Raw genomic sequence first — 22,416 nt, 5'->3', positions numbered from 1 at the left:
AACATACTGCATCAATCATCATGAAATGTTGAAGGTTCCGTGATCTGTCTCCATTACTTCAATGTTAAAGGGAGTTCTAGGAGGTTTGTTAAGTGTGTTTCTGCAACTGCATCCCTTTTTTAAAGTAACTGAATATCAAATGTCGTGCACTCCACACTCTACATACTTATATAAATCAGGATCATCCATGCATCCCATTATCGCCGCACTTCGCTTCTACGAAGTTTATATGCTGAGCATTTCACTCATAAATATGAATGTTATTTTCGGTATGGTTGAGCAGACTGAGTAGAAAATATTACGATGATACTTATTACTTCAACTATATGTTTTAATATTCCATTGGTACAATAATATCTTTAAATGACCCATTCATAATTTGCAATTTTGTCTATTTTTTGTACCATAAAAACCTAATTTGATTCTGTTAACATAGAAAAAGGTACGTAGATTTAAATACGGGTTACAAAGATTCAATAGGTTAGGACTCGTCATTTGACCTTCTAGCTTTCAAAAACAAAGTATATTTTGTAAGAATGTTTCTCCATTATCTCGGCTAGGTGGTGCATAGCTTGGTCCTTTTCTTTAAATACCTTCCAGCACAGTATCTCTAGATTTTCACTGTTTACTTTAATAATTAACACATAAGATGCAAATAAAACATTTTTACCACAACGCTCACTGAAACGCTTGACACAGCATCTATTTGGGGTTTAATTATTAAAACAAGGATTCTAAAGTACAAAATATGGAGCAAAATGACACAGCTTTTAATGATTTTTTAAAGTTTAAAATGAACTTAAATTCTATAAAGAAGTTTGGATGATTTTAAATCGTGCTGCTATTCTGAGTTTAGGAGTGTAGAGGCATATTAATACTTTCATAATGAGTTACCTGGGACGATCGTTAAGTGCAAAGTCCGAGGAAATCTTTTTCCTTCTGCTTTTAGCTTCCGAATGGCTTCAATATACCTTGAAGACAGGACAAAGAGAGATAACGAGCAAAGAAAAGAGAGAATATTTTAACAGAGAATGCAAAAATGAGAAAAAAGTAGAGAAAACTACTTATAAACAAACACTCACCATGATGGGACACATGTTAAACCCTAAATACTAAATTGCATGATTAAGGCAGGTGATGCCGAAACGCGTAGCAATGGAGTGATAACATTAAATCTGTGAATCCAGCAAAAGTCGTTGGTGTCGGTGTCCTTTCTTTCGTGGAAGATTGGAGTTGGTGGTTGCCCTAAATACTAAACTGCACATTCCCCTCTCAAGGATGGCTACTGCTGAATGCACCATGCACAGAGCTCTGCAAAGGAAAAGATTTGCTGCCTCCTTTTTAAAAATGCACACAGAAACACTGGCGTGTGAATGTAAATAATCCTTAAATTAGTAGTATGGGAATATTATATGAATTAATTTAGAGCAATTAATAGTAATAAATAAAAATAACTTTTAGGGACTGTTAATATTTAATGGATGTATGCATAGGTGGATTCATTCTTTAGAATTTGAGAGAAGTAGCACTAGCACTAAAGTATCTGTAAATGGAAACCCCACTGCACCACTGATTGAAAGTAATCTATTTCCTTCTCAGTACCTGTGCTTATCTCCATACTTTTTAGGGATTGCCTCTGACAAATTACACCTAGTAGCAGCTGCCAGCAGGGGATAGGTTTCAGGAAATGCAGCAGACAAACAGCCTAAAGGAATTGAGGACTCATATTGGTGGCCCTCAATTCTCACACTGGCATCACATATGTAGAATGCTCTTCCATGCCCTCGGCCACATACACCAGATTACACATCCAGGAGATCAGAATGCCCTGAAACATACAGTCATCTGCTGTGGAAGGAAAGGAGTAAAGACATACTGGATTGTGCCAGTAACCATTGACACACTTTGTTGACCCTACTTAACCAGTGATCAACTTCCGGTCTAGTGACTGTAATCTATGAATCATTTCCTGTCAAGTGGCTATAAATTAATATTTCTTATTTTGTGTGTGGAAATGGCACAGGAGTAAATGATGACCTACTTGATGTGACAATCCTCTACATGACTACAGTTTTTGAGTAAAAGATAGTTTTTCACTGTCACGGTCAAGGGGATATAAATGGCTGCTAAACTCCGAGCCTATGGGGGTCAATTCTTCTTGTGCCTATAGTCAAGTTCACATGAGTGGGTGATTATAGTGTGCACAAGGAATGTTCAATGTGACTGGCAACTCACTTCCAATGAGCGCCTTTATGTTACAATCGCTCATCTGCAGATTTTACTTTAGTACTGGCCTTATGACCACTGTTCAGCCATGTTCTTTTAAATGGGCATTCTCTTCTGATCATTTTAGTAGTAACTCACTTTCTGTCCGGCCAATTCAATCATCAAGATAATTTCCTGCATTGCTGGAATTTACCAAAAAATAACCACTTGATGTCTGGTTTTGTTAAGTTGACATATTTCCTGCACTTAATGATTTGGACTTACTGGATAGTGACACACTTCATATCCTGAGCACCACGGGCGTAGATATTGCCATTTTCGTCCTTGTGAGCGGCAAAGGGATGACTATTCCAGTGGTCCTGCAAAAAGCAAATCAACAAAAAGTTTCAGGGGACTTTGGAGGTTCGAAATAATGAGTCCAGATTACTTAAACTTCAAAGTCTAGTCCCACGTAAAGATCTGTAGGGGGTGGAGGGGTTTTTTGAGTAAACATTTTTATTTTTGCCACAATAAGTTAATGTTGACTTATTTATTTTCCATTTAAGAAGTAATACTATACTTTGTGTGAATGTTAAAAAGCAAAATGAAGTAATAACACTACTCAAATACCACAGCATGGCAAAACACAAGCACTGCGTCCTAAAGCATTTGGAAAAAGAGGGCCTATGAGACTAAAAAAATAATTTAAGACCTTAAGTTAAAACATTTTTACACTCTGCCACACAATCAGGAGTACCCGCGCCTCCAAGTTTGGATGCAAACCCTTTGACAAAATAGGCAAACAGGCTCAGGAGATCTTTGACAGGACGGCTTGCAGTAGCAACCAAAAGGACACATACACCAATCAAACTCATTGCAGAACCCTGTACACAACACCCACCGTGTATTTCACTCTGAAGCAACCCAGTGCAACACAGACTTGAAATCAAAGCAAGAGTCCTCCATTCCAGGACCAATGGGATATTCAAGCAAACGTTCTCAATTTAAATAACCCGGCGCCTCATTATAGAGGGTGTATCAGCAGGGACAGCACATTAATGTGGAAGTAGGAGTTATTAACATAAGCAGTGTTAAAATTGTGTTTCAATAGTAGCATTTATTTGGGCTTCCACGGTAGGCTCATAGTCTACGAAGAGATAAAATGATCTACAAGAGTTATTCAGTCGCACCTCTGGAGTCTCATTCTAGAATCAAAGTGAATTGAGATTCAACCAGGTCCCCCCTCAAGTAAAAGCGGCAAGAGCAGTCACAAAGCGAGAAAGCGTATGGATTACTTTCTTGCGGTTAATATAGAAAAAGGATGCAGATCTGAGTCTCATGAGACAACATCGGGCCCTGCAGTCACGTTCAGATCTGGCCTTCCCTCCGAGAGCGCACTGGGTGAAACCAAATTTGGTGTCCCCTCCCATTAGTCCTATTAAGTGGCTGATATGTTGGGGAAAAAATGGGAAGGGAAGGGGGCAAGAGAAAGGGAAGCGAATCCATGAGAAGAAAAGCAGTCAAACTGCAGTGATGGGCACCACAAGTCTTCAGAAACAGTGTTTAAATTAGCTTTTCTTTGGCTCTACATCAGAAGAAGACTGCTGCCGACAGCTCCTGCAACCGGACACCCTGGGCGTGCGCCCCTTTTGCACATTCTAAAGACAGGCTTCTACATTCAGGAATTAGGAACTAGAGCTTGCACACAACTGACTTCTCCACATTGTGGCTCGCCCCTCTAAATTCTTAATGTTCGCTCACGCTACCCTACTTGTCTTTTCATAGTGGAATTCATACTTATGAGGGGTGAGCCTAGCCAGAGAGCGAAAGAGAAGTAGCAAGAGGAGATTACCGTTGATCTCTATAGGACGGGAGAAGGAAGTAGAGTTGTCGATGCAATGCAAGACGTGCCGACATGTTCTCTGGTTCTTTCATACTTCAAAAGATCCCAGACGCCAAATGATGCTCAAAACACTTGCCTTTCCAAGAGTTCCAAGGGAGGTGGCAAAGGCTGCAGGGACCTTCTTGACTAAGCATGATGGAATGCTTCTCTTTCTACTTTCACATATGCAGTCATTCACGGTTTCCTTTCTATATTTTGTACATGTGCCTGCTGCTCACTAACTAGTAGGAGAGTAGGCCTAGTACTCTCACACAGGGAGGGTCTAAGTGGACATGGCACTTTACCTATGGCAGGGTACAAGTGATTCAAATAAATCCAACATCAGGCAGCAGCAATTTCTCCTTTTTGAAGCCTCACTAAAAACAGCTCTGTCGTAGACAGCATTTTATACAATAATACATAGTCGGTACTTGCTCAGGATTAGATGGCTGTCTTGTCAATCTCAGTTCCTTGTTTTTTTTGGTGGCTTTTCTCCCTATTCTGCATTTGCCCCCTCCGTCTTGCATAACTTGTTTATCCTTACGTTTCACTGACTAGTGTGTAGCCTTCCACTGCTGTTATGCAAATACTTTTTTTTGTTTAAATTCCATTATGTGTTTAGTACTATATCAGAATGCAAGTCTCCTAGTCTTGTTTTCAGAGTGCACAAGTGCCCTTTACTGTGAACCACCTACTTACTATGTCTCTCCCCTCCCGCTGTCCTCCCAATGCTCCTCCGCAATGACAGATGGCTGCAATGGGGATGACCTGGATGTTGTCCTTACCCCATCTCTCCCCTCTCACCGTTACTACGGCTCCCCAGGCAGAATGCCCACAGGACTATACATATACAGTGCTGCCCTCTTCATGATGCTAGCGCTATTAGCTTTACCAATGATGGAGGCTTTTAAACTGCTCCAGCTTGGTCAATTGCAAGAACGGCAATTAGCTAAGTTAAATACTTCAGTGTTCTATACGTCCTAGTTGGCACCTGCATTGCATTCTCACAGCAATGCATATGACCAGGTACCAACACAAAGTGTGTTTCATCACGCAATGCGGTGGCCAGCTTTAAAGTACAGAATGCTATTTTTTTTTGCTTTTTTATAGAATTAATATGGCCACTCGGGCACTGCCTAAGTCAATCATGCACTACCTTAACATTGGCAAAGCGGAACTGATTTGCATTGCCTATGCTTGCTAGTGAAGCGTTTACCCTTTTTGCTTATAACAGAAAAAGTGAAACATCAACATCAAATAAGACTTCTAAAAAATGGAGTATCCCGACAAGTTACATGGGTTACTCAGATTTTGAGAACTGTTTCCCAAAAAGGAAGATAGCACATTGTATTACTGATTCACTACAGCAGCATTATTATTTATTCCACCATATTGTATAGAGATATTTATATCTGCTACATCATTCACAAATAACTGTGGCACAGAATCAAACAACAGGACTGGCGAGTAAAACAAAACAAGTGTAGAAATGATGTACCTGAAGTTGAAAAGCTAACCGCTATGACTTTTAAAGACATTCGTGTTCCTCGGAAACAAAATAATCAAACCGTCTACGTTTTGCTAAAAAAATAATTGAAACATGAAACTTGATTGCATCATCACTCATCTGTTCTCAGTACGGATGGCGTTGACAGACAATATATGCTGGGTGTAATGAAGGCCACCTCTGGTAGGTCACCTTACTTGCTATTCTAATTACTTACTTGTGGGATTTACCTACATATAGCAGAAGGATCAGATTTTTAAAAGCACACCTACCCAATGTGCACTTCGACACACACAATGCACTTCACTACTTGCACCTCCCAGGGACTCATTCACACTTGCCAATCTCAAGTCTGTCTTCTCAGAGTTTGTATTAGTTCTGAGAGGTCCTAGAAACTTAAGCAGTCAACATGTGTACTGCAAAGCGTGGACCCATGCACAGAAATGGAAGACAGATCCTTTATTACAGCCACTAGCCCAGAACAGTAACCCATCACCTGGGGCAATAATATGCAAATCAACTCGGCCCATACCTGCCCACCACAACTTCCAACTTCTCAGGAACAGTCACTCGTGCTTCCAGAGATGCAACAAAGTGGGTACAGTCATTCATACCATATGGGAATGCTCATTAATACAAACATATGGCACAATGTCAGAAATCAGTTATCACGGTGACTGGGGAAAGCTTGGACATCAAGCCTTGCTTATCCATGCTGGGATCTGGAAAGTTTGTACGGTGTCGAAATAGATTTTTAGTCTGTGAAATTACCCTAATGGTGGCTAAATAGGAAATCCCTGGAAACCAAGGTTTGAGGGCTCTGTTTCCTCGGGTGTGTATCGATATTGGACTACCTTCCTTATGGACTGTCACCACGGACTATTGAAGATTGCAGCGCTATATAATTAAAAGCAATTGTATATGGAAAATCTTCTTGCACATTATATTTGTTGTATTTTGTTGATGGATTTAAATGTTGTTTGCCCGATAAATACTGAATACTTGGAATTGGTGTCTGCTCAAGAGTTTCAAATTAAACCAATGTAGGTTGGTAGGGATATCGATACCCAGTAATAGATACCAATGAATGGTTTCTCTAATATAAAAAAAAAAAAAAATCAGAATTAGTTCCTACACATCATTTGTTTTTATACAAACATGTTGCCTATGGGCACTTCCTAACACTGGATGTGAATCAGTAAAACCAGGACATTCCATGTTAGTCATTGACAGAAATATATGTATTGAGTTCTGAGGCTGGTTGGAGGAGTCTGGATTGACTGGACAACCTCCTTGGAAGGCTGGACAGAGGGCCAAAGCTCTGTTTCAAGAGGGATTTCTTTCACCGCTCTTTTGAGGGCTGGTAGGCAGAGCAAAAATCTTAGGTGAGCATCCAAGAAGTCCCAGAGTTGTGTACCACGGAGGCTCTAAATCTTCCCTCCATGCATGCTTCCTACTCTCGTATTTATACTGGCCATTAGTCTTGCATTAATAGGTCCGAGACCGTGGCAGGTGATGTTTTGGGGAAGCACATATTACAGGTATTCTGTACCCAAAGCCTTAGTCTTGGTGCAGGGTACATTGAATGTTATAATTTGCTCCACTGGCAACCAGTACAGATCTTTAGTCATCAGAACTGGATGGTGATGATGCACTTTGTTTCAAGCTCATGCTATAAGTAATCATTATATTAAGGCCATTTTGTTGCATTTGGTACTGCATAGCAGCAATGATACTTATCCTATGTGAAGAAAGAAGAAATCCTAAATAAAATTTGGAACAAGTAATCTAGTTATGTAACACATAAAAGACTCATTAAAGTTTACAAAATTCCGAGACAGTCATTCACCAAATGACTGATGGTTGGTTGTAGTACCTGTGGAAGCTGAATGTAGGTGGTATAGCATTAGACTAATCAATAATGCCCCCATGGGATACTCACAGATTTCTGTGATTCAGTTACAAGGTATGGGTATGGGTAACAGAAGGAAAAATGTGTTTTGCAATGGTATGCCATCATTCCACCACACCTGTGTTGATCCACCTTCTCTCGTCCACCAGGGGAAAGGTCAAAGGGCATGGACGCAGTACTGCAAAAATTAACATACTATGGTGGCCAATGCCTTCAGGATATACCGAGCATGATGGCTCAACATGCTATCAGGATTTCTCAGGCATTCACTGGTGTCCTCTATGAAAGGCCCACCATCTCAGTGTTTCGACTGGCTGAGGCATTTTGAAAGTTCCAATCCATGTAGTAATGGCAGAGAGTGTAATAAGTTACCGTGAGGTAACAACGCGTTTAGATTCTTTGAAGGTTTGAAGGACTGAACGCGGCATTTTCGTTTTGGAACACTGATTCAGGTGTTAGGACTAGGGGAACAATTATCCCCTCAGCAAACTACAGACACTTGTGACGCAGAGTGAATAATAGAGAAAACAATTGATGAACCAAATGGATATTATAATCAACACCTAACGATACATAAATACTAGCCCTGATGAAGTTCAAGACAGCTTGAATGAAACGTGTTGGCTGGATGCTTTTATTCACTGGATTTTACGACTTTGAATATTGGATTTGAGTAAAGCAGGAATTTGTCAAACGGATCTAGAGACGTATTTAATTTATTTACAGGCGCTCCATTCCACTCTTTGTTCTGTCAAGATTGAGTTTAGATTCTTAGTCTACAAAGAAAAACAAGCAATGGCATAGCCAATAGGTCTCGCTTTTGGGACCTTATAAGTATTTAGTTATGCAGCACAATATCTTATGGTGCAACAACATCAACTGTTGCATGGCTAAACACTTATAAGGTCCCAAAGGCTAGACCTATTGGCTATGCCAATGTTTGTTCCAGCTGGGGACAGACCCTACCACAGACCAGTGTTTAGTTTTAGGCCAAGGAACAATTAGAGGGATCTCAAGAAGCCACCATTGATGATAGCATGAGGTTCCACAGACGCCGTGCCGTGACAGGCTTAAGGATCGCGAATCCCACACCCGACACCAAAGCAGCAGCAGTACTGAGTAAGCCGTCGCCCGGCATCACACCGTCATGCTTGTGTCTCCAAGAGAATGTGCGGTAAAGTGCGAGTGCAGCTAAGTACAATTTAGGCGAAAGCCCTCTGTGCAAATTTCATGAATTTTATACATTTATTAAAATAAGTTTTTTAAATGGCATTCACCAATTCTAAAAACTGTATAATGACCCCTTCTACTAACTCCCTTGCTCAGTGCGGTTTAATGCGTATTGATTGTGTAGGGCCGAGTATGACCATAACTTGATATGAATGTGTTGTTGAAGCGCCAACCCTCAGCCAGTTGTGTGACTTGGAACTGTGCTGTGCACATGCAGGTATTGGTCTCTGTGCCTGTTGCGTACTGTTGAAGTAGGGAAAGCATTGGCTATAACTTGATATGAATGTGCCATTGAGGGGACACATTCTAAGCCTACTTCATGACATGGAGCTGTAGTGGGGTTGTGAAGTTGTCAGGGGTTTGCTTAAAGTGTAGTATTGAGGTATGTCTACCCCAACCTGCATATAACCATTACATCTAATACTCTCCTTTCTGCTAGACCATATAAGCATGTTAAAAAGAAACATATGTTGCAATGCAAAGACATAGATCACTGTCCTATTGAGGCAACTCATAGGAATGAAATGGGCTGCAGGCACAAACTGAGCAAGCTCTACAGAACTGGCCAGATATTTGATAGGATGCTTCTCTCCCCTAAACACTAGCGTTTGCTCATATTGGACTCTTATTGGTTAACGAGATTACAACTCATTAGAGCAATTTACATAGTATACATTCTGAAAAATGCCAGAAGCTTGACGGGGTTGCTGGTCAACAAATAGCGGCTGTGACTAGCACTTGAAATGCTGCTGTATCTGGACATGTGAACATTGTGTGTCCTTACCAACAACACGTTTTTCATTATTTAGAGGAACTTTGCCTGGTCTGAATTTTCGGCTCTTGCACTAGCCTCTGTAGAACAAAATGACCAGCTGTGAATGTCGCTGAGTCGTCACTGTGTGTGACGATAATAACTATACTTTAGCGTTTACTGTAGGGAGCAATTACTCCAAAGTGCATAAAGTGTGTAGAGAATGAAATGAACGCATAAGGTGTAAACGGCTTGTCTAGACAATGGGGTGGCTAAAATCAGATTTCAGAAGAAAAAATAATACGCATTTTGCATTTAACAATGCTCATCCATAACAAGTGTAGTCTGGTCACTTATGACAGCATTTGATCGAGGGTGTGCGTGTCAGATATAGACAGAACATGCAAAAAAGGAAAGCACTCTCAGACATGGTTAGTAAAAAGTAAGTTTTAAGACACAATAACTAGGCTTAAAATACATCATATGAATGACTTATTTTTTATAATTTCATGGGAGGAAGAGGAGTTTGGAGAGTTTAGGTATTAGTATTGCGTGTCCACCTGTATGTGTGAAAGGCGGGATAGGAATGTATACAGATCTCATTGATACAGAATTGCTCAAACATAGTATTAATTGAATAAAATACCTAACATATGCCAATACGATAGATAATAGCAGTAACTAAATCCTAAAGTTCACAAAAGACAACTATTTCAATATCAGAACGCGTTTCAATCTACGTTAAAAAAATGTGAGTATATTTAACATCTATTTGTTGGAGTCATTGCATCGGCACCACTTTACATAATTATGCAGTTAGAAAAAATATTACGTTCACGCCCTAATATGGCAGGCAAAAACAAATAAAAATAAGCAAACATCAGCTTTTGAATTATAGAGTGGTCGACTCTGCCTTTCATCCTTCCGAGGTCGGTGAGATGAGCCATGGTCAGACAGTGGGCATACACAACGACTATGCTGTTGGCACCAACAAACTATTTACTTTTTGGCATGTGTGTTTATACGTAGACACAAACTTAATTAGGGTTTGAAATAGCACAGACAGCGCCGGAGGGCGCAACCAGCCCACGCGCTTAACAGGCAGATTATATCGCGACAGGAGCACCGTGAACATACGATGTTGTACACAGAGGGGCATGGTGGGGTGGGAGCTGTTTAGGCTAGATTATTATAACCACAAGTAATTGGATTGGGTTGAACTAAACAGAACGCTGTACTGACGGTTTTAACATTTCATATATTTACACTTCAATACACCGGAAAAGTGATAAGCTCAGAATCAAGTATTTAGGCTGGAATTACCCCAGATTTCCAACCGCAAAGATGTTAGCAATTGAGCAACTCCACGCGTCACTTCCGCACATATAACACTATATCTCAGTGAACTGCCTCCGCTTTACTCCCCCCCCCAACCTCTGCCTTGAACCCCTCTTTCATTCAATTTATGAAATGCATATTGTAAAAGTGTTTGCTTTCAAACGGACACGTTTGTGGTAATTGATGTTGCTTAATTCGACAGAACAGCGAATAATAAATATACCTTGGAGTAAAATTATGTACCGGGTTACAATTAACACCCAAAAAATGTAAGTCGATTACAAGAATTATTGGGCTCAGGAAGCGTGTGTGGGGAGGGGGGAGGTGGGATGAGTGACACCTCACAATCCGCTTTGGCAACGCTGAAGTACAAACACTACTTCTGTACATCTTGGGAACGGATCGACTCTAAACACAGCTTACCAGCCCTTTCCTCTCAGATGTGCGGTGAGTGAATGCATTAGAGCAGAGAGGCCCCTCAAGTGTCTGAGAGCTCATAGGAGCGCGGCTCGGGAGTCGGATGGACCCCACACTGACGGGGAGGGGGTAGCTGGGCAAGCTTGGCTCTCCCTGCAGCAAATTTGCTACCGATCGGGAACATCAGAGGACGAGAAATGTCAGGGTCAGGTCTTTGTTACTGGTTTGAACGATGGTAGGGCCGACTCAGTGTGACATCCTTTTGAGGACAAAGTATCGACGAGTTGGGTGCGAACATTAAATGGTAAAAGTGTGGCAGCAATTGCTATATGAAACAAGCTGGTAACAAAAACAGAAAGGGAAGGACACGAAAAGCTAAGAAAGAGGGTTTCGCGTTTAAGTTTTTACATTTAAATGCGGATCCGTCAATTCATGTTTTCTACAACCAGACGGAACGTTAGAGACTTCTCCAAATGTCTCTCACGGCCTACAGTGAATCCACAGGTGGTAGGCTTAGCCATAGACTTTACCCCACCACTTACTAGAACAGTCCACCAGGACTATAGACAACTGCGTGTTCTGTAACAGAGTGTGGTGCGAGCAATTGCAATGTGCCAGCCTTAATTACATTTCCGATTTTCTGTGCAGATGATAGTTAATATTTAAAATGAAATGCGTGTCTGCCATCTTCAGAGAGCATCATGCAACAAACAAGGCCTGCCAATTGCAGAGCAGGGGGGGGAAGGGTGTTGTGTGTGCTCGGCTGTGTGCAGTTACCCTCCTGCCCCTGGATGAATTTGGGAATAAACCTCTATTTCACTAGACAGACACACCTGCACGTTGCAGTACTTCTCAGGGAGCTTCTACAGGTGCACGTCACGCCAGTTAAGGTTGGTGTTCGTGGTGCCTGGGCAGGCGACTCTCAAACACGAACCCCAACTAACACCACCATATTCATTCGATGTTTGACTTTTAATACTCAGCATGAACGGTTTTTAAATCCTCTGTAAAACGATTTACATTGTGAAAATCGAAATATTAAAATTAACATAAATAAAAAAAATAGCTTTCAAATGTTATCCCTGCTGCCAGTGGTTACCGTGGTACGGAGGGACCGGTTTGGCACAGGGCTGGCTGTCCATCGGCATTCAGGGATTTAAAAAAGTGGTTGGAAATTAGGTTAAGAGTAAAGGGGCGAACGGATTTCATCCATGTGCAAGCATACAAATAAACTCACCCTATTGAAAAGGGTTGCACCTGCTCTTTATTTCCTGGTGTCGTCTGACTAGTTGCACAGATCCAAGATGGCCCCGCAGGTGGAAGTTAGTTTGCCACGTTCTCACTGTATAATAAACGCGCGCGGGAAGCGTGCGCTAGGCAGCAAACATTCACAGAGCCACGGAAGACTCGCTAAAAGTGAAAGAAACCGGAACAACATGCAAGTGGTGTGTGCGTGCGCGCGCCTCGCGCTAAAAGTGAAAGAAACAGGACCAACACGCAAATGGTGAGCGCGCGCGTAATGAGGCATAACGAGAGAGGAAAGCCAGATGGCACCTCTGCTTGTGCCTGTGCGCGTAACCGCACGCAGTATGCCACACAAAAAGCTGTGGTAGGGCTTTTTAAAGCCCACTCACTAAATGTCTCGCCAGAGCGAGGAGCGCATGCGCTGGCTCAGGCGAGACCTAAAAATACACTTTACAGCACTCAACTTTCTCCATCTGATTCTTGCCAGGCAAACAGAAGCCTGCGCAAACGCTGGTAGCTGAAGGGCAATAAACAGAACATGAAAACCAGAAGGTACCAAAAGCCTTTTAGTAGCATTTAGGTAAATACTGTTCAAATAACCGCTTTGTTTGAGTATCACAAATGTATAGCTTTAGACCCAGAGATAAACAAGACGGGTTTGTTATGTTACATGCTTGCCCTGAGGGTGGAGTATCCTGGCAGTGAACCAAAACAGGTTGGACTTTTAACAGGTTTACAGAAATAAAGGCAATTTCTGATGTGATGGGTGTATGCCACGTTTTATTACTGTGTGTATGTATTTTCTTTTTCAGAACACTGACTGACAACAGAGAGAGCAGAATCCGACTTTTACGAACAAGGGGGACGGTCACACAAGCCAAAAACAAAACAGAATTCGCTACAGCTTACACGAAATAGCTATTGTACCCTCCAAATATACTTGGTTTCGAGAAGATAACTGTCATAACATATTTTACAGCAGGTGCTAGCCAGAAGCACTAGAGTATTTACAAGAACTATTTTGAGACTTAATTCGATTTCCTATCAATCTGAACAGCAGGCGAACTGGTTTGATGCAAATAGACATATAGTAGTTACACTATCTCTTTATTCATCCTTACACACACTTAATAAATTAATATCAGACATGGAGGGAGTTGCCTATGCACAAAGTAGGAAAGAGGGCCAAACGTTTCACAAGATGTGTAAGAAAATTATTGTGTAGGGAAGTTAAGGTGTGCAGGATTGAGATGTGAAGGAACTTATGAGCTTAGAGGAGACGTGTTGGAAACACATCTTACATACTGTCAGGGATGCTTTAACCTCTTTGAACATGTTTAAGAAGCAGCGAAGAAACTGCACATGTAAAAATATTCATCAGAAAGAGTTGTACACAGTTAGTCAAACTGATCAAAAATGTTTTTTTGCAAGCCTGACCCCCCATCCTAAAAAGGCAAGACCCAGGGCATCTAGTATTTAAGGTAATAGGACAACTATGTTAAAATGTTAATGCAGAATTGATGTTAGAAATAATTATTATTTCGGGTGTACACTTTCGGGAAGAAAGCAAACTTATTCTAAACTATTCTGCTAGTTCACAAAAGCAAAGGAAGAAATGGTATGGAAGACTGTGTATAACAAGTAAAAGTCACACTGTGGCAAAGAACAGGGGAGATTGTTTTGGGGGTGGTGAGGCCACCAATTAGATCTTTATATCAATGCATACAGAGTGAGCTGGTGATGAGGAAAGACCAATGCAGAGGGGTAAATGAAGATGGTGCATTTTCATAAATGAGGAATTGTGAGAAAACGGTATTGATTAATAATCATATCCCCCAAATCTGAAGTCACCAACTAAGCTACTGAACCACATCTTCTCATCTTAAACTTGGAAGTGTTCTGGGATCTTAGTTTATACTTTCTCATCTGACACAAATGAAAATGAACTCTAGAACTTCCAAGCCGATTTCACAAGACAAATACATTTTCTGATTAACTTGTACACAAATATGACAATTCTAAGACATTATGGAATACAACACCAACATAAACAAACCAGAACTTTTACTCAGATAAGCTGCATCAAAGCTCACGCTCAAATGCTAGGAATGAAAACAGGCAAGTTAAAAAGACACAGCTGTGACATCCCCGAGATTATTATTATTCATCAGAAAGTGCAGTCGACTCATCAGTGTGCTTTCACCAATTAACTTTTAGCTTTTGCCATTTGAGGAGAAGTGAAAGTTCCACTTGATGTCACTTATAAAAAAAAAACAAGTAGTTAATTCCTCTCAAACTACATTTCTTTAGTTTTAACGCACCAAGTCTCGAGAAGTCGGATACTTAAAGCTACAACTACTGACTTTCCTTGACCGTTCTACTTCATAGTAGCCTACTACCAATAAAGGCAGGAAACATTGGAACTAAATATACATTATATGCATAATTTCTTGCAACATTCCAGACAGTGTGTAGGAAGCTTGCTCTTTATGTGATATATCAAGAACCTGATATACCATGTAGAGTCCAGAGGTTCCCTCAGGAGTGGACAGGGGCTTGCTATGCAATCCCAAAGTCTTCTATTAGGTGGTAGTGTGGTCGAGTAGCCTTAGGCTCAACACAAAGGAGTGCAAAACATTTTCACATACACACAATGATTAGTAAATGACACACACGACTCAAGAAGGACATCCAAACCAATTTATAATGAGCATTTTCAATGCAATAGGTCTCACATTTGAGAGAGTTTGAGCTACTGGCATTGTACATGACAGTGTCTTTTATTTATGTGTTTTAAAAACCTGCAAGCGGTGCGTAAACACGCACTTTGTACTTAAAGTCTTTGCTTACAAGAAGGAAGGCTGGCAGTAAAAGAGGAGCAGTGAATCCAAATAAAATGAAACTCCTAACAAATAAACTTGAAACAGTGGCAAATCTGAAACAAGTAATGCGAGAATCATGCCGGAGCAATTCAAATTAAACAAGCCGGCCACAAAGTAAACAAGAGGGGAAGTGCACGAACAGACGCCCTTGTAACGAGTCTGAGGAGTAGAAAACCAAGAAATGCAAATGCCAAGTCTGTTAGACGGGAAGCGGACGCCATTGCTGAAGCTGGCGTCCGGTGAGTGCTGTGTACATTCATTAAGTAAATAGTTCTCCAAACTGCAAATGAAAGCTATGCAGTAAGGACACATGTAAAAGGGCCAGTCCTCATGGGTGGTAACAACAAAGTAAAGGGAGGTACTGAGGAGGGACTAATAAGCCTATTAACAAATCAGAAGCCAACATTTACAAAGGACAATGATGCAAGTCAATGAAAAATATGGGCGGAGAGTGGGCGTAGTTTCAAGTCCATACCTGAATACAGCATGTCTCCAAGAGACAGCACAAGCGTTGCCTAGGCAAAACCTACAAGTAGCAAGTATCTTTATATATGTTTAGGCATCAGAGAAAAATCTTTCAGGTAAGTAAGTTTTTAAATATAAATTCTTTTCACTTTAAAAAGTGGACACAGTGCAATTTAGTTTTGCAATGTTATCCTATGGAAGAAAGACCTTGTTCTGCAAACATGTATAGTACAGCCACTTACAAGACCAATCTCCACGAGTTAAGGTGAGTGGGGGCGAGGTCCAATGCAGCACCAGCAGTACACCACCAGTGGCGTTGGGAGCCCAATGTATTTCAGTGGCGATCGGTCACTGCAGAAAGAGGCTGCACGATCTGGCCAGGAGGCCAGTCAGGCTGAACCAGCAAGTGGGCTCAGGCCTTGCGATGCTCGGGTACGAGTGGACACCTTTGGTACTCTTCTCCAAAGCCCAATGACAATGGGTGCAGAGGTGTCCTTAGACATCTGGTTTCTTCTCTTACCAGAGCAGGTGAGGGGTCCTGCATCCAGAGGCTGCATGCAATGTTGGAGAGTCCATGAGGGGTGAAACCATGATGGAACGAGCTCTAGAGGGTTAGGGGCCCTTGTTGACCCTGATGGCCCACTTCAACAGGCAATGGGAGCAGTGGTGGTTCCAGGTGTCGGAGTTTGGCAGTTCCAGAGGCCTTCTCTCTTTGTATTTATTCAGCACAGATCAGCTGTTCATTGGAGGTCTTGAGTCTTTTTTGCAGGCAGACAGAGTTCCTAGGTTTGTGAAATCAACAGCTGCAGGACGAGTCAACTTTGGCACAGTTTTCGATGAGGGATGCAGCCAGGCCTGCAGGGATGGTACCCGGTCAGCTGCTTCTTCACTACTCTCTTCTTTTGCAGCTCTTCGGTGTCCTCTCTCTTTTTAGGTCGTCAGGATCTGCATCCCTGAGGCCAGGGGCTCCCCTAAACACTGAATTTAGGGGCATCAGGGGGGAGTGCAGGGTAGTAGCCAATGGGCTACTGACCCTTGGGCCACTACGCCCCCTCTGTGACCACTTCCTGTGGGAAGTGGGCATAACCCTGTTCCAGAATTCTTAAGTATGCCATCACAAAAGATGGCTACTTCTGAAACATCATGTCCACCTCATAGTAGCCCACCTTAGGGGTGGTACAAGCTTAAAGCTGGCACGCCTACCTGACTAGCTAAATTTCCCGCCTGTCCAGGTGCCAAGGAGGCTCTGGACAGTGGGGTTGGCTTCCTCTCCTGTGAGGGGAGCTAGATTCGCATTCCAAAGCTGGCAGCTTCTTTAAAGCTCGTTGACCCAAGGAGGCTAATCAGCAAGTCATCCGGATAGGTTTTTGTTCTGGGTATTCTGAGAGCAATGGCTCTCACCCTAGGAGGCCAGAACAGTGTGTCGGGTGCAGGCTGGCAGAAACCAGTCAGCAAGTACACCAGGGGCCATATTACATAAAGTGCCCCGGGGGCACAACCGGCATTTGAACTCACTTTGCACGCCCCTGGGGCACTTTGGTATTACAAATGGGGCTGCAGACGCTTGTGCGGCCCCTTCTCTAATACTGAAAGCACTGGCAGACATACAACGCCAGCGCTTTCTCAAGAGGGCGATCCCTCATTGCATGGGGCGGCGCCCCATACAAATGAGGGAATTCCTTTGCGCCTGCGCCTATTATAGATGTGGGCAAAGATGCTGTCAGGGGGCACACTAACAGTGAACCACCTAAAAGCTGGTGCACTGTCAGTGCCCCCCCTGATTGCAGCCCTCTGGATGGGGGAAAAGGGGTCCTATGAACTCCCTAGACATCCAATGGCAGGCAGGTGCAGCCACTCACTGCACCCACCTGCAAGGGGATCTCTATTCCCCTTTAAAATTGCTGCAGGTTGCCCCTGCACAGTGAAACATGGAGCGGCTGCTTTACTGTCACTCCGTTTTTCACCGGGATGTGCTGCTCGGGCTGTCCTGGGGTAGCACACTCCATGTAATAGGGCGCAGTTTCCTTGTTTGCGCCCGGCGTACCTGTTCTAAGGTGTGCCTGGCGCAAAGAGGGAAAGTGAGCTCTATACATAATAGGGCCACAGAGACTGGTAGGTTTTCAGGGGGCACCTCTAAGGTGCCCTCTGAGTGTATGTATTGGTAAATCAGACACTGGCATCAATGTGGGTTTACCAATAAGAGATGTTTGATACCAAACATACCTATTTTCATTGAAGCCATCATGTAGCTGGGGAAATCGTTTTCACCAGTGTCCAGCATGTCTTAAGATGGCTTCCCTGGTCACTTGTACTGGCAGCAATAAGACTGACCAGCACAGGGTCATAGATGCTTATGCAGGTATGCCATCACATGTAATATTCAGAACCCTGCCTTATAAGCAGTGTTAGGAGACATGGCACAGCATACAGGGATGTGTGACATTTTGTGTTTTCACATTTGTCTACACCAATACACGCAGCCTGTGATAGCAACCCTGCATTGCATGTGCTTGGTGAGGGGTCCCTTAGGGTGGCACAATGTGCTGCCCATAGGGACTCTTCTTTAGTACCTCAGGCCCTAGGTACCAGGGGCTAAAGGTTTTGCCATTTGGGGGAAACATTTGTACACAAAAGCGTGCGAGCGTGTGTGAGTGGGGGGGGGGGGGGGGGATGCTACTGCAACAAAAACCCAGTTTCCTACACAGTGCATTAGTCAAACTACCTTTCATGATAAAGGGGATGTTAAAGGGGGTGGTAAGCATCATCAATAAAGAAAATACATTACCTAGCAAACAATGTGTGAATCAAGAAACCTTGTATCCCACACAAACCTACAGCCCTCTTACCTCAAATACAGGCACCACGTCGGAGTGAGAGTTCAGCACAATGGACTTCAGGTGAGGGCTGGTGCCTTCCCATGTGAGAATGGTGATAACACGCCCTGGGCAAAACTGTAACAGAGATTAAGAAGGAAACAAAACATGAGTAAGTCAGCCAAACTATGAGGGTACACCCAAATTCTTTGCAGTTCAACCCGCGTATGTTCCCAAGAATCTCACTGATACATTAAACAAGATTGGTCTCCTTATTACACCTCATAAATAAGCAAGGTTTTGCTCTGGGATATTATTTTTCCACAGCCATGTATTTCCTTCTCCAAAGTACCTTTACAATCAACCAAAAACTTTCCTTTAGATAGGTTGTGCATCTATGCGGAAAAAGCCTTTGGCAGAGCGTGCCGAGTCTATCTTTGGGGCACTTTGTCATATACAATGTTACATAAGCCCTACAGTACATATTTAGTTTAAAGCGATGTATACTATATTATTAATCTTCATTCTCTTACTTTGCAGTTAAACATGTGTTCCATGTAAGTATTTCAGGAAAGCTTCACCACAGTCCATACAGCACTGAGTTTCCTACCTAAAATAGGAAACCAAGTACCTAGTTCCTGCTGAACACCATCATTTCTTGTAGTGCTGGCTATTGTCCCTTGGTGCTAAACTGTATGAATATTGGATAATACTAGACCCCATCCGGGCTATGCAACAGAAACTCTTGCTATGTCTCCCACTGTCTGTCTATTATGTACACATACCTAATACTATGTCCTGCTCCATCAATCTAGCTACCATCAAGCAGCTCTTGACATTTCCATCTCAAGCAACCTATGGTTGAAGAGAGACTTCCTATGATATGCTGTGACCTTGGAAGCATAAAAGTAAAATGAGGTCATTGTCATTCATGAATAGAGATACTATCTGAATCACTCGTGTCATTCATTTTGTATGCATCAATGAAGAGGACAGACCCAGCTTTCCCTGCATAATCCCGAGAGGGCCATTCTAACTGTGCTGCTGCCGTGCAATACCAAGCAAATTGGCAGGAACCCTTTTTGTCCTTCGTGGATAAGGGAACCAATGCCCATTTCTCTCTTACCAGTCATTTTGGAACACTCTTATAATCTTCCTAGTCCTACAACAAAGATTCTAGAATTATGCCTATTCTATTATCTATGGCATAAAGCACCCTCTTCTGTACAGTATATGAATACTGAGAGTCACGGACAAGGTCTGTGACCATACAGACACAGGGCGGTGGACAGAGGGCCATTATTGGTCATGGAATTCAGAGGAGTCTTGTAACATCATTCATAATGTAACATATGAGGATATGTTTATCCCTTAAAATATGTGTGGCTTTTGGACCCTCCTTCGCTGACAACTGCCCATGTCATGTCATGTTTGACACCTTCTGCCAGTCCTACCTTTCTAGCCAAGAGCTATTTGCATCCTGGAATTTTCAATGTTGGAATCAAAACTACATGCCCTTGAATGCAATCTGCTGCAGGTTAAAAAGGTAGGGCATGCTTACAAGTTTCAAGTTGATTTTTATTTATGTTACGGAACTCCGAAGAGGTCCACATAAAAATTCCCGAAATGCATACTATCACAAAAATACAAAATAACAGTAACTAAAGTACGATTTTGAACACAAAAGTACATGAAGGCCACCACAACATTAGATCCAGAGATCATATTAAAAATATCCAAGGATTAAAATACATTTTAATCAATTTTACATTATTTGCTGAAATATTGCAACCTAGGGTACATAAAGAAACTATAGTGCTAATTGGACTCCTACATTAGCAGCAACAATACAAACGTGAAACGAGGGATAAAAAGTAAGATTCAAGCTTAGGTATCATTGTCATCCTCAATAACAATCAAACCAGAGAATCGTTAATACAGCTTTAAAAAACACTTTAAAAAGTTATAAACTCTGCGAGAAAACATTTCATTCGGAGGTGCATAAAGAGACTAAGACGGTTGAGGCTGAGAGAATGGACAGCTGCAAACATATAGGCCTCAGCCAATCCGGTGACATAGTAAAAGAGCAGGCAGACAAATAGTACATGGTTGAGATCATGGGGGCCGCTTTGGAACAGATTACAGACCACCGAAGAGCCATACCATTTGGCCAAAAGGGTATTTAACAGTAGCATGTCCTGCCTTAAGAGTATCCAAAAACGTCTCAATCCACGGGTCAAATTCCAAACAATATAAGGCTGTCCCTTATTTTTAGGTCTCGCCTAGCGTTGCAGCACGCATGCGATGCTCACTCTGCGAGAGCTATAGTAATTGATAATTTTAGAAGGGGACTTGAAGCCCTGCCCCTCTTTCCTATTGGCTTTTGTCATCCTTTATGGTAAACGGTGGCGCGTGATTGGATATTGGGCTTTTTTGTTACTACCCTGTTGCCTTTTGGGACGGCCCATCTGGACTGGCCCACGCCATCTTTATTTGGCATGACGTAGGAGCGTGTGCTGCTAGCTCTGTTTACGGGAAACGCTGGCTCCTCATTGGAAATCCTAACAGCTCCTCTCGCCCCTTCCTCCCATCCAAAAGCAAACTCCCCAGAGTTGCGCTGTTCATTGTTCATGGGCTTCCTGAGGCGGAGAGCAAAGTTAGCCGCGCCGTAACTTTCATTGGAGCTCATGTCGCTTTACATGTCTCACTTGCTGTGCCTTTCTTAGCAACATTTCAGGACGCTGCCACACACCACCCAGCTGTCCCTATTGAGGGTAATTTTAAAGGTTATATTTACACGAATAGGAGTCACATTCCTAGAAAAATCTCTACTAAGCTCTGCGGAGGGGAGTGCGGGGGGGGTGTATGAAGACACGGGATGCTGGTTTCTGAAGCTCGTGGCGGCCCCCACCTGTACCATTCTCTCCAGCTGCCCAGGGCTGTTCGAGCATTTTATCAGCATTGCTTTCGTTTCCGAGAAACCTGGTTTTAAGCGCACACCGGAAAGAGCTGTCGTCCTTGAAAAAAAAAAAAAAACATCCCGTGGGTCGGATGTTACTATCACGTGACCAGAGTACAACCGCTGCAACTGCCTTAGCAATTGTCTATAGCAGTAGCTGTATTCCTAGATGTATGTACATTGTGGCAGCTAGCCCCAGCCTCCACATTTGGTCTATGCTATGGGGAGTCGCCCGCATCCCCTCGGGTGAAGCGGCTGCACTTCTCAGCACTGGAAATGTGTTAGGGCTCCATATTTGTAGATCTCCGGGTTGGGGGGGGGGGGGAAGGGAGTTATTGGGGTGATCTGCGCACCTGTTAAGTCAGGGGGGCAGGAATGGGTTTTGGCTGGTCACCCATGCTCCACTTTTGCCCCTTAAATAACCAGGGGCGCGTCTCCTTCTGTTCGTCTGTCATCATCTCATAACATTTACTTATTCAGCTCAAGGTCTGGAGTCGAGCGGGGTTGTTAACTTCTTAAACAGCTGAGCAAACCTATAGCTGCCAACCATTGACGACTTTGGCCACTCTTTACATCTTTCGCCAGTGGTGCTGTGCATTCTGGGACTTGAAGAATCATTAGAACCATACACGTTTGCGGGGGGGCGAGGGGGGAGTTGGCTAACCCTTCAAGGGTGTATCTGGGAGATATGGTGTTGCTCTCCTTCATCACTTTCTGAGGGGGTGGAGGGCATAATTTTTGCCATACGCCACCGGTTTGTGCTTAAACATCCCAACTTGCAAAATGACGTGTACAGAGCACCAAAACAAA

General features: G+C 42.7%; 1 protein-coding gene across 2 annotated transcripts in view; it reads right to left on the bottom strand.

Moving 5' to 3' along the window:
* Positions 1-22,416, bottom strand: part of ACY1 (aminoacylase 1) — a 134,556-nt gene that overhangs the window by 67,864 nt on the left and 44,276 nt on the right. For both annotated transcript variants that reach the window (XM_085625181.1, XM_085625182.1), the window contains exons 4-6: positions 18,681-18,785; positions 2,491-2,585; positions 895-971 (exon numbers count right to left, since the gene is read on the bottom strand). In XM_085625181.1, the coding sequence (XP_085481307.1) occupies positions 895-971; positions 2,491-2,585; positions 18,681-18,785 (277 nt within the window). The remainder of the gene's footprint in view (positions 1-894; positions 972-2,490; positions 2,586-18,680; positions 18,786-22,416) is intronic.

Source organism: Triturus cristatus, chromosome 9 (genome assembly GCF_964204655.1).
Source record: "Triturus cristatus chromosome 9, aTriCri1.1, whole genome shotgun sequence".
In the NCBI taxonomy this organism is placed as follows: domain Eukaryota; kingdom Metazoa; phylum Chordata; class Amphibia; order Caudata; family Salamandridae; genus Triturus; species Triturus cristatus.
This window is presented reverse-complemented; position numbering and strand designations above follow the sequence as displayed.